Below are 14,886 nucleotides of genomic sequence, written 5' to 3' on the forward strand. Positions count from 1 at the left end.
TATTTTTAACCGTCTTCATAATTCTCTTTTCAGAGCATTGAAGCCGCCACGGCTGATAACAAGTCTCCTACATCCCAAACGACATCTCAAAAAGAAGACGACATTCCACTCCGAGAGTCCCCACCCACATCCTCCTCCCCGGTCACGATCGAACCCCCTCCGGGACTGGCCAACACCACCTTCAAGGATGAGGACCACCGCATCGACATGACCAAGGTCCGCGTCCGCTCCCCGGTCATCGAAGACCCCAACGAGGATGGCGTAGCCAGTGAAGACGGCGACGGTCACTGTCTGTCCCCGAAACGAGTCGACAGCATCCCGGAGCGACCTAACTCGCCAATTCCGACGTCCAGTCCACCGCTGGATAAGCGAACCGACGCCGGCAAGCCAAGCGCGGCGGACGTTTTGAAGGCTGGGTCCATCAAGAGTCGGACCACTTCTCCGCCTCTGGCAGTCGAAGCCGGTTCCTCATCCCGGTCACCCACTCCGACCCGGTTCGCGGAAAAGATGGTCAAACCCAGAACACCAACCCCGCCAAAGTCCCAAGACACCCTGTCGCCCACCGGTTCAACCAAGTGCCCGCCGTCCCCAACGCCATCCAGCCGCCTGGAACCGCCGAAATCCCCCGCCCGAAGTGCGTCCCCGTCGCCCTCAATCTGCTCCGACAAGGGCAAGTCCAAAGTCACCGGCAAAACAATAAGCGGTTGGATGTAGAAATTAAATTACTCGCGGTATTTTGGCTAGTATTTCCCTCCGAGTTCCCCAAACCTCCACCCCCAGAAAACCCCACCGACCAGCGTCCCTCGGCGACGACATTCCGGACACCAATTTGTGGCCCGGTTATGACGGTTTTCATTCAAACGTTGTGCGTTTTACGAAATAATAAAGTGATTTGAGTTGATTCTTGAATGTTAATAAATAGAGACGAGCAATCTTTGCTTTGATGTGTTGTCTTTCAATGTGGCCCAATTAGGGCGGGCTATTTTCGGTGGGGTAGGGAAACGAACGGTAGAGATGACGTGCAATAGAGATTTGCCTCGGGAGCAGATTGACCTAAAAGTTGTTTACAACTATGGTCAGGTGAGTAAACGTATTTTACATTTGAAATGCCACAAAGACTTGAAACACAGCATAAGAACAAGTTTTAAGAAAAACTAGTAATTTTTCAGTAAACGTTCAGAAAAAAGATAATTTTATTTTTGTTGCTGATTTTCATCATACAGTCCGTACACGATCATCTGAAGCGCGATTATCCGCAAATTCTATAATCCGAAGTAAACTTTGATGTGATGAAAATTTTGTGTTTAATTCTATGTGAAAAAGACACAATAAGTTTAGAACAGTTTTAGAACATATTTCCAGCCTGTTTTAGAAAGCTGGAGATTAAACTCCCGGATTTTTACATTTGGAATTTGCCTGCCAGATATTTCCAGATTGGAATCTTTCCAGAAATAAAACAATGTTAATCTGGCCACTTGCCACTCTGCAATGCACTTTTTGTTATACATAGGATATTTAATAAACTGTATTCTTTTTGTAGGGTCTCCCAAATCAGGTAATTGTAATATGCAATATGTTATAAAAAAAATCCCGAAAAATCAATGATTTGCAAATAATTTTTAGAATTTTGACCAGCATTTCTCAATTTTGATTCAAGCTTTCTTTGTAATCCAACTTTGATCTCGGAATCATTGTAATGTTATATAAAACAAAAAAAGTGGCATTCTCCGCTAACTCAGATAGGATGGAAGCAGAAGGTCGAAAGACCCAAGTTCGAATGGATAAAAATTTTAAAGGGAGAAAATGAGAAAAGGTTTCTTCCAAAATTAGTTATTTTAAAATTTTAATACATATTTTTTCGTGTTTGGTGCTAATCCTCCTAATTTAAATAGTTTTGCGACTTTTTTTTCTTCTTCCATTTTTTTTCAAAAGATAGTGTTGTGTTGTGTAGTGTAACATTTCATTTTAATTCTGTTCATTTTTGAGAGAGCAAAATAAAAATATCCTAAATGTATTCCTTCCCGTAAAAAAAATCCGTTGAAGTTGAAATTTACCTTAATTTGAATAATTTTGACACGCAGCCATTAATTAATCCTCACAAATAATTTGGCTATCAAACTTGCTGTCCTGTACACAGGAAAACAATTATTATGATATTCATCAGGGAATGGTGACAGATATTGTGCCAAAAAAAAGTGTAATATTATATCAGGAACCGGTGAATTTCCATCAGGTTCACATTTTTTAGGTAAAATTACTCAAAAAAGAGGTAATATTCAACCAACAAAATTTTCAAGCTACTGAAATTCAACTTTTTTTCCTGAGTTTACAATTATGTTACCAAATATTAATCAAAACCAAGATCAGAACAACTTTCAATAAATTAAAAATTTCTCGGAATTTCCCGGTAAATTTGTTGAAAATCTACCATCTTGATATCCCAATCTATTACAGTCCAGACTCGAATATCCGAAGGCCTCGGAAATATTTCATTTCGAATAATCAAAACTTCGGATAATCGAATCACGAAAAAAAAAATTATTTGGCTGTCTAATTTTTGATTGTCAAACTTAAGTATGATCCCTAAACTATGCTAAAGTGATTTATAATTTTTATATACATGATGGTGGCCAATATGGCAGTGATGAAATATTGAAAAATGCATTTTATTATTTAATAGGCATTCAAAAATCCAACTTTGACTACAATGGGGTCGCAGAACTCGAATTTGATGTTTAAAACAAGAAAAAGAAAAAAACCAAAAAAATTTTTTTTCGTGATTTGATTATCCGAAGTCCCATACAAACCTTCGGATAATCGAACTTCGGATAATCGAAACTGTACTACACAGTAAAAAATTGTGTAAATTTGGAAGGTGTAGTTTTGGAAGGTTGAATATTACCTCTTTTATGATGTAATTTTACCTCAATTTAGACTGAAAAAGCGACATTACAACAGAAAAGTGGTAAAATTATACATTTTCAGAAGTAAAATTACACATTTTTTTCTGACATAAAAGATGTAATATTACCATGATTTGTTTGACTGTGTACAAGATCACGCCTTCTATCGGATGGGGAAGTAAAACGGCGGTCCATTTGCGTAAAAAGTGGTTTTGAGTGACTCACCACACATAACTTTCGGACGCCTAGAAATGAGCAGAAACTTGCAACAGAGACTACAAAAGAACCGGGGGTCGTTAAAGTGGATTACTTTGCTTTTTTGTGTCATTGGTTCACCCATACAAGTCCACATACAATTTTGGCAGCTGTCCATTCAAAAATTGTACGTAAATATTCAAACAGCTGTAACTTTTGAGTGAATTTTCTGATCAACTGAGGACTATTGAGAAAAAAAGGTACATTGGAAAAAATGCCGATTTTTTAATTAACTTTTTTTTCAAAAAAAACTTTATTTCCCAAAATATGTATTTTTTGATTTACGAAATTTTTTATATGTTTTGGGGAACAAAACCCCGCATTTTTCGAGCCATAGTCGTATGGTGTCATCCATAAAGTATGTCACGCTCTAGGAGGGGGGGGGGGGAGGGGGCGGAGCGATAGCCGAGAGTGTTGGGGCGCGGACTTGGTAATCTGAAAAATGACTCTCGCCGGATTGATGTTATTTTTGGGGTGAGTAGACCTAATATTTTTCTTCGGTACATGCTTTTTGTGTACACGTTTTCTCCTACAATATTACATGCTTTTGCTCACAAAGGTGATGTGCATGCTTTTGCATGCGATTTTACCATCGGATTTTTTGCTGTGTTCTCAATCATTCTGCTTGTATCTATTTAATATTTTTTCACTTTGCAAAAAACAATTCTAGACCTATCAATGTCACCCCGGTTTACGGTAGCAGTTTTTCAAGAATGTAGTATTCTTTCAAAGATATGTAATCCAAGTTTGACGATACCCCTATTGAGAATCGCTGCCTCAGAGCAATGTTTGACGAAAATCGAAGAGGAGTCGGGCTACTTTTTCTGATTAAGTGTGCAAAACAAAGAACAAAGAATGACCGATTGATTACACAGCGTAACAAAATATTTTTTTTATTTTTTGGCAGCACGAAAAAAAATGCTCCTCTAGGGATCGGCTTCCCGAACAAAATGCAACCTGGCGCATATTTTTATTGTTATCCTAACTCGAGATATTCAATGCAGAAGTTTTGCATATGAATCACCCCCCGTCGGAAAATATTTTTTATTTTGTTTTCTCTGTAACTTCTGATCAATTAGGTCTTTTTGGACGCTTCCGGTGTCATTCGACGGTAAATTGTTAGAAAAACTCAAGATTTGGTCCCATTGGCCGGTTCCCGTAACCGGTTCCGGAGGAAATCCGGAATATTGGCCAAAACTGTGCAAAAACTTCAAAATTTTGAAGTTTTTTGCTCTTAATGCGAAGTGAACGCACTATAGCATAAAACAATCCATACAAACTAAAAAAATGTTGGTCCCAGCATGTTTGAAGGTGTTTAATTGAAAAGGTGGCCATTGAGAACCGGTTCCGGTGAATCCGGATCCGGAAACTCCGGAAAAAATTAAGCAATATTTTCACAATTCCAATGTGTCAGACAGATATAAATAAAAGTGTTGTTGAAGCATTCTTTGCTACTTCATATTCATATTACCACACAAACATGGCCAAGTGGCCAACGGGAACCTGCTCTGAATGTTCCGGATCAGGGAACCTGTGGAATTTTTTTTTTTTATTAATTTTATGAAGCAGTTTTTATTAAGACATTTTTAATGTATCTGGAAAAAATCAGAATTGATTCAAAATCAAAATCAGAAATGTGGCCAAGTGGCCAACGGTAACCTGTTCTGAATGTTCCGGATCATGGAACCAAAGGACACTTGACATTTTTTTAATTTTAATGGCAGTTTTTTATTAAGAAATTTTCTAGGTTTCTGGAAAAAATATGAATTAATCCGAAATCAGAATCAGCAATGTGGCCAAGTGGCCAACGGGAACCCGTTCTGAATATTCCGGATCAGGGAACCAGTGGTCACTTGAAATGGGTATTAATTTAAAATAGCATAATTTAATTAGGAAATTTTCTAGTTTTCTAGAAAAATCAGAATTAATTAAAATCAGAATCAGAAATATGGCCAGGTAACCAACAGGAACCCGTTTTAAATGTTCTGGATTAGGGAACCAGTGAACATTTGAAGTTTTTATCAAGTTTTCATATAACATATTTATATTAATGAAATTTAAAAATTCCTGTAAAAATTAAGAACATATTCGATATCAGAATTAGAAATATTGCCAAGTGGCCTACGGGAACTCGTTCTGAATGTTTCGGATCATGTTACCAGAGGAAACTTGAATTTTTAATTAATTTTAAAAACTTGACTTTTTTTTGTTTATTTTATAAAGCATATTTTCATTAAGACATTTTTTAGATTTCTAGAAAAATCTAAATTTATTTGAAATCAGCATTCGAAATGTTGCCAAGTGGCCAAGTGACTGGTCACAATTTTTATTAATTTAAAAAATATAGTGGTTTATTTGAAATCAGAATTAGAAATGTTTCCAAATGGCCAACGGGAACCCGTTCTGAATGTTCCGGATCAGGGAACCAGTGGTCACTTGAAATGTTTATTAATTTAGAAAAAAACATATATATATTAAGAAATTTTCTAGTTTTCTAGAAAAATCAGAATTAATTCAAAATCAGAATCAGAAATGTGGCCAGGTGACAAACAGGAACCCGTTTTAATTGATCCGGATTAGGGAACAAGAGAATATTTGAAATTTTTAAGTTTTCAAAAACATATTTTGATTAATGAAATTTTAAAATTCCTGTAAAAATTCAGAATTTATTTAAAATCAGAATTAAATATGTTGCTAAGTGGTCAACTGGAACCCGTTCAGACTGATCCAGATCAGGGAACCAGAAGACACTTGAATTTTTTTTATTAATATTAATAAAGCATATTTTCATAAATGACATTCAAAAATTCCACTTAAAATCTTAAAATTTTAAAATTCCTTTAAAAATTCAGAACATATTTGAAATCAGAATTAGGCAAGTGGCCGACGGAATCCGTTCTGAATGATTTGGATCAGGGAACCAGAGGACACTTGAATATTTTGTTATTAACTTTAAAAATGCAAATTTTAATTAATGAAATTTTTAAATTCCTGAAAAATTTAGAATATATTTAAAATTATACATAAAAATGTTGCAAAGTGGCCAACTGTTCCGGATCAGGGAACCAGTGTTCACTTGACTTTTTTTTTTATAAAGCATATTCTAATTATAAAATTTTCTAGATTTCTAGAAAAATCTAAATTTATTTGAAATCAGAATTGAAAATGTTGTCAAGTGGCCAACGAGAACCTGTTCTGACTAGTCACAATTTTAATTAATTTAAAAAAAATATATATTTACATTACTGATTTTTTTTTCAAATTTTTGGACAGTTAATTTGAAATCAGAATTAAAAATATTTCCAAGTAGAAAACGGGAACCCGTTCTGAATGTTCCGGATCAGGGAACCAGTGGTCACTTAAAGTGTTTATTGATTTAAAAAAAGCATATTTTAATTAAGAAATTTTCAAGTTTTTTAGAAAAATCAAAATTAATTCAAAATCAGAATCAGAAATGTGGCCAGGTGACCAACAGGAACCCGCTTTAAATAATCCGGATTAAGGAACCAGTGAACATTTGAAATTTTTATCATGTTTTCAAAAACATATTTTGATAAATGAAATTTTAAAATTCCTGTAAAAATTCAGAATTTACTTGAAATCAGAATTAGATGTTGCCAAGTGGCCAACGGGAATCCGTTCTGACTGTTCCGGATCAAGAAACCAGTGGACATGCAGGGTTGCTACGGGAAAGTCGAAAGAAAATCCGCGCTGACCGAAACCTCAATCCGCGCGAAATTCACGCTATATAAAAAAAATCGACAACAAACATTCAAGAAACATTATTTCCAAAGAAAAAACTAATACAGAAAGTATTTGATAAAAAAATGAATCTCGTTTTATGTTTAAAGGAATGATAGCAAAAAATCATTTTAAAAAATACCTAAAGAGACGTCATAAAAAGTGTCACCAAAAAAATCTTTTTTCAGAAGGACACTACAATAATTTTGACCAATATAAACGAAATAGAAAATTATAAACCAATATAAACAAAATTTAAAAATCTACTAAATGAAATTTAACTTCATAAATATAAGCTAAAAAAACCAAAATCTAAAATTTGAATATGATTAAATTTAAGATTTCGAAATTCTAAAAATTCAAAATCTATGATACAGATTGTATTCCATATTCCACACTCAATTTCGAATAATCCCGAAACAAATTGCATTTCCGATATTTAAATATTTTCTTCCAAAAATGAAAGATTTTAGGATTTTAAGAATGTGAGAATTTAAGAATTTAAGAATTCAAGAATTTAAGAATTTAAGAATTTAAGAATTTAAGAATTTAAGAATTTAAGAATTTAAGAATTTAAGAATTTAAGAATTTAAGAATTTAAGAATTTAAGAATTTAAGAATTTAAGAATTTAAGAATTTAAGAATTTAAGAATTTAAGAATTTTGAGAATTTAAGAATTTAAGAATTTAAGAATTTAAGAATTTAAGAATTTAAGAATTTAAGAATTTAAGAATTTAAGAATTTAAGAATTTAAGAATTTAAGAATTTAAGAATTTAAGAATTTAAGAATTTAAGAATTTAAGAATTTAAGAATTTAAGAATTTAAGAATTTAAGAATTTAAGAATTTAAGAATTTAAGAATTTAAGAATTTAAGAATTTAAGAATTTAAGAATTTAAGAATTTAAGAATTTAAGAATTTAAGAATTTAAGAATTTAAGAATTTAAGAATTTAAGAATTTAAGAATTTAAGAATTTAAGAATTTAAGAATTTAAGAATTTAAGAATTTAAGAATTTAAGAATTTAAGAATTTAAGAATTTAAGAATTTAAGAATTTAAGAATTTAAGAATTTAAGAATTTAAGAATTTAAGAATTTAAGAATTTAAGAATTTAAGAATTTAAGAATTTAAGAATTTAAGAATTTAAGAATTTAAGAATTTAAGAATTTAAGAATTTAAGAATTTAAGAATTTAAGAATTTAAGAATTTAAGAATTTAAGAATTTAAGAATTTAAGAATTTAAGAATTTAAGAATTTAAGAATTTAAGAATTTAAGAATTTAAGAATTTAAGAATTTAAGAATTTAAGAATTTAAGAATTTAAGAATTTAAGAATTTAAGAATTTAAGAATTTAAGAATTTAAGAATTTAAGAATTTAAGAATTTAAGAATTTAAGAATTTAAGAATTTAAGAATTTAAGAATTTAAGAATTTAAGAATTTAAGAATTTAAGAATTTAAGAATTTAAGAATTTAAGAATTTAAGAATTTAAGAATTTAAGAATTTAAGAATTTAAGAATTTAAGAATTTAAGAATTTAAGAATTTAAGAATTTAAGAATTTAAGAATTTAAGAATTTAAGAATTTAAGAATTTAAGAATTTAAGAATTTAAGAATTTAAGAATTTAAGAATTTAAGAATTTAAGAATTTAAGAATTTAAGAATTTAAGAATTTAAGAATTTAAGAATTTAAGAATTTAAGAATTTAAGAATTTAAGAATTTAAGAATTTAAGAATTTAAGAATTTAAGAATTTAAGAATTTAAGAATTTAAGAATTTAAGAATTTAAGAATTTAAGAATTTAAGAATTTAAGAATTTAAGAATTTAAGAATTTAAGAATTTAAGAATTTAAGAATTTAAGAATTTAAGAATTTAAGAATTTAAGAATTTAAGAATTTAAGAATTTAAGAATTTAAGAATTTAAGAATTTAAGAATTTAAGAATTTAAGAATTTAAGAATTTAAGAATTTAAGAATTTAAGAATTTAAGAATTTAAGAATTTAAGAATTTAAGAATTTAAGAATTTAAGAATTTAAGAATTTAAGAATTTAAGAATTTAAGAATTTAAGAATTTAAGAATTTAAGAATTTAAGAATTTAAGAATTTAAGAATTTAAGAATTTAAGAATTTAAGAATTTAAGAATTTAAGAATTTAAGAATTTAAGAATTTAAGAATTTAAGAATTTAAGAATTTAAGAATTTAAGAATTTAAGAATTTAAGAATTTAAGAATTTAAGAATTTAAGAATTTAAGAATTTAAGAATTTAAGAATTTAAGAATTTAAGAATTTAAGAATTTAAGAATTTAAGAATTTAAGAATTTAAGAATTTAAGAATTTAAGAATTTAAGAATTTAAGAATTTAAGAATTTAAGAATTTAAGAATTTAAGAATTTAAGAATTTAAGAATTTAAGAATTTAAGAATTTAAGAATTTAAGAATTTAAGAATTTAAGAATTTAAGAATTTAAGAATTTAAGAATTTAAGAATTTAAGAATTTAAGAATTTAAGAATTTAAGAATTTAAGAATTTAAGAATTTAAGAATTTAAGAATTTAAGAATTTAAGAATTTAAGAATTTAAGAATTTAAGAATTTAAGAATTTAAGAATTTAAGAATTTAAGAATTTAAGAATTTAAGAATTTAAGAATTTAAGAATTTAAGAATTTAAGAATTTAAGAATTTAAGAATTTAAGAATTTAAGAATTTAAGAATTTAAGAATTTAAGAATTTAAGAATTTAAGAATTTAAGAATTTAAGAATTTAAGAATTTAAGAATTTAAGAATTTAAGAATTTAAGAATTTAAGAATTTAAGAATTTAAGAATTTAAGAATTTAAGAATTTAAGAATTTAAGAATTTAAGAATTTAAGAATTTAAGAATTTAAGAATTTGGAGAATTTAAGAATTTAAGAATTTAAGAATTTAAGAATTTAAGAATTTAAGAATTTAAGAATTTAAGAATTTAAGAATTTAAGAATTTAAGAATTTAAGAATTTTGAGAATTTAAGAATTTAAGAATTTAAGAATTTAAGAATGTAAGAATTTAAGAATTTAAGAATTTAAGAATTTAAGAATTTAAGAATTTAAGAATTTATGAATTTAAGAATTTAAGAATTTAAGAATTTAAGAATTTAAGAATTTAAGAATTTAAGAATTTAAGAATTTAAGAATTTAAGAATTTAAGAATTTAAGAATTTAAGAATTTAAGAATTTAAGAATTTAAGAATTTAAGAATTTAAGAATTTAAGAATTTAAGAATTTAAGAATTTAAGAATTTAAGAATTTAAGAATTTAAGAATTTAAGAATTTAAGAATTTAAGAATTTAAGAATTTAAGAATTTAAGAATTTAAGAATTTAAGAATTTAAGAATTTTAGAATTTTATAATTTAAGAATTTAAGAATTTTAGAATTTTAGAATTTTAGAATTTTAGAATTTTAGAATTTTAGAATTTTAGAATTTTAGAATTTTAGAATTTTAGAATTTTAGAATTTTAGAATTTTAGAATTTTAGAATTTTAGAATTTTAGAATTTTAGAATTTTAGAATTTTAGAATTTTAGAATTTTAGAGTTTTAGAATGTTAGAATTTTAGAATTTTAGAATTTTAGAATTTTAGAATTTTAGAATTTTAGAATTTTAGAATTTTAGAATTTAAGAATTTTAGAATTTAAGAATTTAAGAATTTAAGAATTTAAGAATTTAAGAATTTAAGAATTTAAGAATTTAAGAATTTAAGAATTTAAGAATTTAAGAATTTAAGAATTTAAGAATTTAAGAATTTAAGAATTTAAGAATTTAAGAATTTAAGAATTTAAGAATTTAAGAATTTAAGATGTTTTATGTTTAATGTTTTAAATTTTATATTTTTTAGTTTTCAATTTATTTTTTTTTAATTTTGATTTTTTTTTAATTTGAATTTTTTTATAAATTTTGAATTTTTGATTTTTAGGTTTTTTGGAGATTTTTAAAATTCTGAATTTAGACATTTTGGTTTATTTTAATTACGATTTTGGAAATTCGAAAAAAAATTAATCTGAATTAAAAAAAAATTTGTTTAGAAAAACTATTAAAATATAAAAAAAAGTTTCAAATTGATGAAATTTAAATTTAGAAAAAAACATTACTCAAAACTCAAAAGAAATTACATATTCAGAGGCGGACATATTAAGAAATGAGTTAAGTGCAGTAATAATTTTATTTGAGAAATTCTCAACCATACATTTAAAAAATAATCTCTACATAATCTTCATCTTTATTTTTCGACGGTTCGTATTAAGAAAATACAAACATTTTCAGAAAAAAAAATCTATTAATGAGAAATTTACATTGCAATCAATGGAAAAAAAAAATCAAATTCGCGTAATTCTTGATAATATTTTTCTTAATAACTTGAAAGTAATTCTATATATTAAACAAGTTCTTCCCGGCAAACTTCGTCCTGCCCTTTTTTGATTTTCTGACGTATCTTGCTTATTTGCTTATTCAGCCTCCTGTGATCAAAATTTGATTTTACGCAGCTTTTTCCATACAATCTGCAGATTTTCCGGAATCGGTTCCAGAGTGGCCAAAGTTGTAACTTTTTGGGGTAAGAACCTTCCTTGGACTTATACGAACCCAACGCAACAAAGAGCACCTCGATACGACGTTCCGTGTTGAATTGATTCGCGTTCGAACAAAACCGTCGAAATTTTTTATATATATAGATAATAAACATTGTGACCAGTCAGAACAGGATCTCGTTGGCTACTTGGCAACATTTTTAATTCTGATTTCGAATATGTTCTGAATTTTAACAGGAATTTTAAAATTTCATTAATCAAAATATGTTTTTTGAATACTTGATAGTAATTTCAGATGTTCACTGGTTCTCTAATCCAGAAGATTTAAAACGGGTTCCTGTTGGTCACCTGGTTACATTTCTGATTCTGATTTCAAATAAATTGTGATTTTTTCCAAAAATTAATAAAAAAAAATCACTAATTTTTTTTTTAATTAATAAAAATTTTGACCAGTCAGAACAGGTTCTCGTTGGCCACTTGGCATCATTAATATTTTTAATTTTAAATAAATTCAGATTTTCCAGCAATTTGAAAAAAATTAAAATATGCTTTATTAAAATTAATAAAAAAAAAATCAAATGTTCTGGGACTGGTTCCCTAATCCAGAACATTTAATACGGGTTTTTGTTGGTCACCTGGCCACATTTCTGATTCTAATTTTGAATTAATTCTGCTATTTCTAGAAAACTAGAAAATTTCCTAATTAAAATATGCTTTTTTTTTAAATCAATAAACATTTCAAGTGACTACTTGTTCCCTGATCCGGAAGCTTGGAATCATTTCTAATTCTGTTTTCAAATAAATTGTGATTTTTTCCAAAAAATTAAAAAAAAATCAGTAAGATAAATATATTTTTTTTAAATAATAAAAATTGTGACTAGTCAAAACAGGTTCTCGTTGGCCACTTGACAACATTTTAAATTCTGATTTCAAATAAAATTTCATAATTGAAATATGCTTTATAAAATAAACAAAAAAAAAGTCAAGTGAACACTGGTTCCCTGATCCGAAACAATTGGCCACTTGGCAACATTTTGATTTCTAATTCTATATATATTCTAATTTTTACAGGAATGTTAAAATTTCATTAATCAAAATATGTTTTTGAAAACTTGATTCCCTAATCCGGATTATTTAAAGCGGGTTCCTGTTGGTCACCTGGCCACATTTCTGATTCTGATTTTGAATAGATGCAGATTTTTATAGAAAACTAGAAAATTTCCTTATTAAAATAAGCTTTTTTTTTTAAATAAATAAACATTTCAAGTAACCACTGGTTCCCTGAACCGGAACATTCAGAATGGGTTTCCATTGGCCACTTGGCAATATTTCTAAATCTGATTTTAAATAAACTGTGATTTTTTACAAAACTTAAAAAAAAATCAGTAAAATAAATATATTTTTTTTAAATTAATTAAAATTGTGACTAGTCAGAACAGGTTCTCGTTGGCCACTTGACAACATTTTCAATTCTGATTTCAAATAAATTTAGATTTTTCTAGAAATCTAGAAAATTTTATAATTAGAATATGCTTTATTAAAACAACAAAAATTAAATGAACACTGGTTCCCTGATCCGGAACAGTTGGCCACTTTGCAACATTTTTATGTATAATTTTAAATATATTCTAAATTTTTCAGGAATTTAAAAATTTCATTAATTAAAATTTGCATTTTTAAAGTTAATAACAAAATATTCAAGTGTCCTCTGGTTCCCTGATCCAAATCATTCAGAACGGATTCCGTCGGCCACTTGCCTAATTCTGATTTCAAATATGTTCTGAATTTTTAAAGGAATTTTAAAATTTTAAGATTTTAAGTAGAATTTTTGAATGTCATTTATTAAAATATGCTTTATTAATATTAATAAAAAAAATTCAAGTGTCTTCTGGTTCCCTGATCTGGATCAGTCTGAACGGGTTCCAGTTGACCACTTAGCAACATATTTAATTCTGATTTTAAATAAATTCTGAATTTTTACAGGAATTTTAAAATTTCATTAATCAAAATATGTTTTTGAAAACTTGATAAAAATTTCAAATATTCACTTGTTCCCTAATCCGGATCAATTAAAACGGGTTCCTGTTTGTCACCTGGCCACATTTCTGATTCTGATTTTGAATTAATTCTGATTTTTCTAGAAAACTAGAAAATTTCTTAATATATATATGTTTTTTTCTAAATTAATAAACATTTCAAGTGACCACTGGTTCCCTGATCCGGAACATTCAGAACGGGTTCCCGTTGGCCATTTGGAAACATTTCTAATTCTGATTTCAAATAAACCACTATATTTTTTAAATTAATAAAAATTGTGACCAGTCACTTGGCCACTTGGCAACATTTCGAATGCTGATTTCAAATAAATTTAGATTTTTCTAGAAATCTAAAAAATGTCTTAATGAAAATATGCTTTATAAAATAAACAAAAAAAAGTCAAGTTTTTAAAATTAATTAAAAATTCAAGTTTCCTCTGGTAACATGATCCGAAACATTCAGAACGAGTTCCCGTAGGCCACTTGGCAATATTTCTAATTCTGATATCGAATATGTTCTTAATTTTTACAGGAATTTTTAAATTTCATTAATCTAAATATGTTATTTGAAAACTTGATAAAAACTTCAAATGTTCACTGGTTCCCTAATCCAGAACATTTAAAACGGGTTCCTGTTGGTTACCTGGCCATATTTCTGATTCTGATTTTAATTATTTCTGATTTTTCTAGAAAACTAGAAAATTTCCTAATTAAATTATGCTTTTTTAAATTCAGCAATTCCCCACGAATACAGCATGGAAAAAAAACAAAAATGCTCGGATCGGGCTCAAAATTTTTCTGGGGGTTCCCTGGCCGAAATAATTCGACCTGTACTTTTTTGTTTGGCCATTACCGTGACCTACGCCGTGTTAAGGTGGTCTGAAAAATGGCCATTTTCGTCAATTTTCGCAAAAACCCTGTTTTGTAATTAAAAGACGCAACTTTTGGTACCCAGACATGTATAGGTCATCGCTGAAATTTTAAAGTTATCGCAGTTTTAGTGAAAAAAGTTGATTTTTTGCCAATTTCGTCATATTCCGGTTTTTGCGCGCGGCGCGTCAGAAAACACGGATTTTATTTTCAAAAAATCATATCTCGGAATCCTGTTAATGAACTCCTCCCATTTTTTAGTATGTTATGTAAAAATGTCAGGGGAATCCGATAAAAATATTTCCAGACATAGGCTCTTTGGTCCAGACACCGTCAAAACGGCATTTTAAAGTTGCATACGCCCTTTTCATATGTTAGGCTAGATTTTTGAAACTTCTTACTATTTTTCCTTGAAAGGCCAACTTATCACCTTTCATTTGCGTATAAGACAATTGAAATCGGTTGAAATGGCGAGGAGTTATGATTTTTCGAAAAAAAAAAATGGTTTTTGCGAAAATCGACGAA

At 28.1% G+C, this 14,886-nt stretch overlaps 1 protein-coding gene across 2 annotated transcripts in view; it reads left to right on the top strand.

Moving 5' to 3' along the window:
* Positions 1-944, top strand: part of LOC120417027 (transient receptor potential protein) — a 29,907-nt gene extending 28,963 nt beyond the window's left edge. For both annotated transcript variants that reach the window (XM_039578967.2, XM_039578969.2), the window contains exon 14: positions 34-944. In XM_039578967.2, the coding sequence (XP_039434901.1) occupies positions 34-714 (681 nt within the window). In that variant the 3' untranslated portion in view covers positions 715-944. The remainder of the gene's footprint in view (positions 1-33) is intronic.
* Positions 945-14,886: the final 13,942 nt, after the last annotated feature.

Source organism: Culex pipiens, chromosome 1 (genome assembly GCF_016801865.2).
Source record: "Culex pipiens pallens isolate TS chromosome 1, TS_CPP_V2, whole genome shotgun sequence".
Taxonomy (NCBI): Eukaryota; Metazoa; Arthropoda; class Insecta; order Diptera; family Culicidae; genus Culex; species Culex pipiens.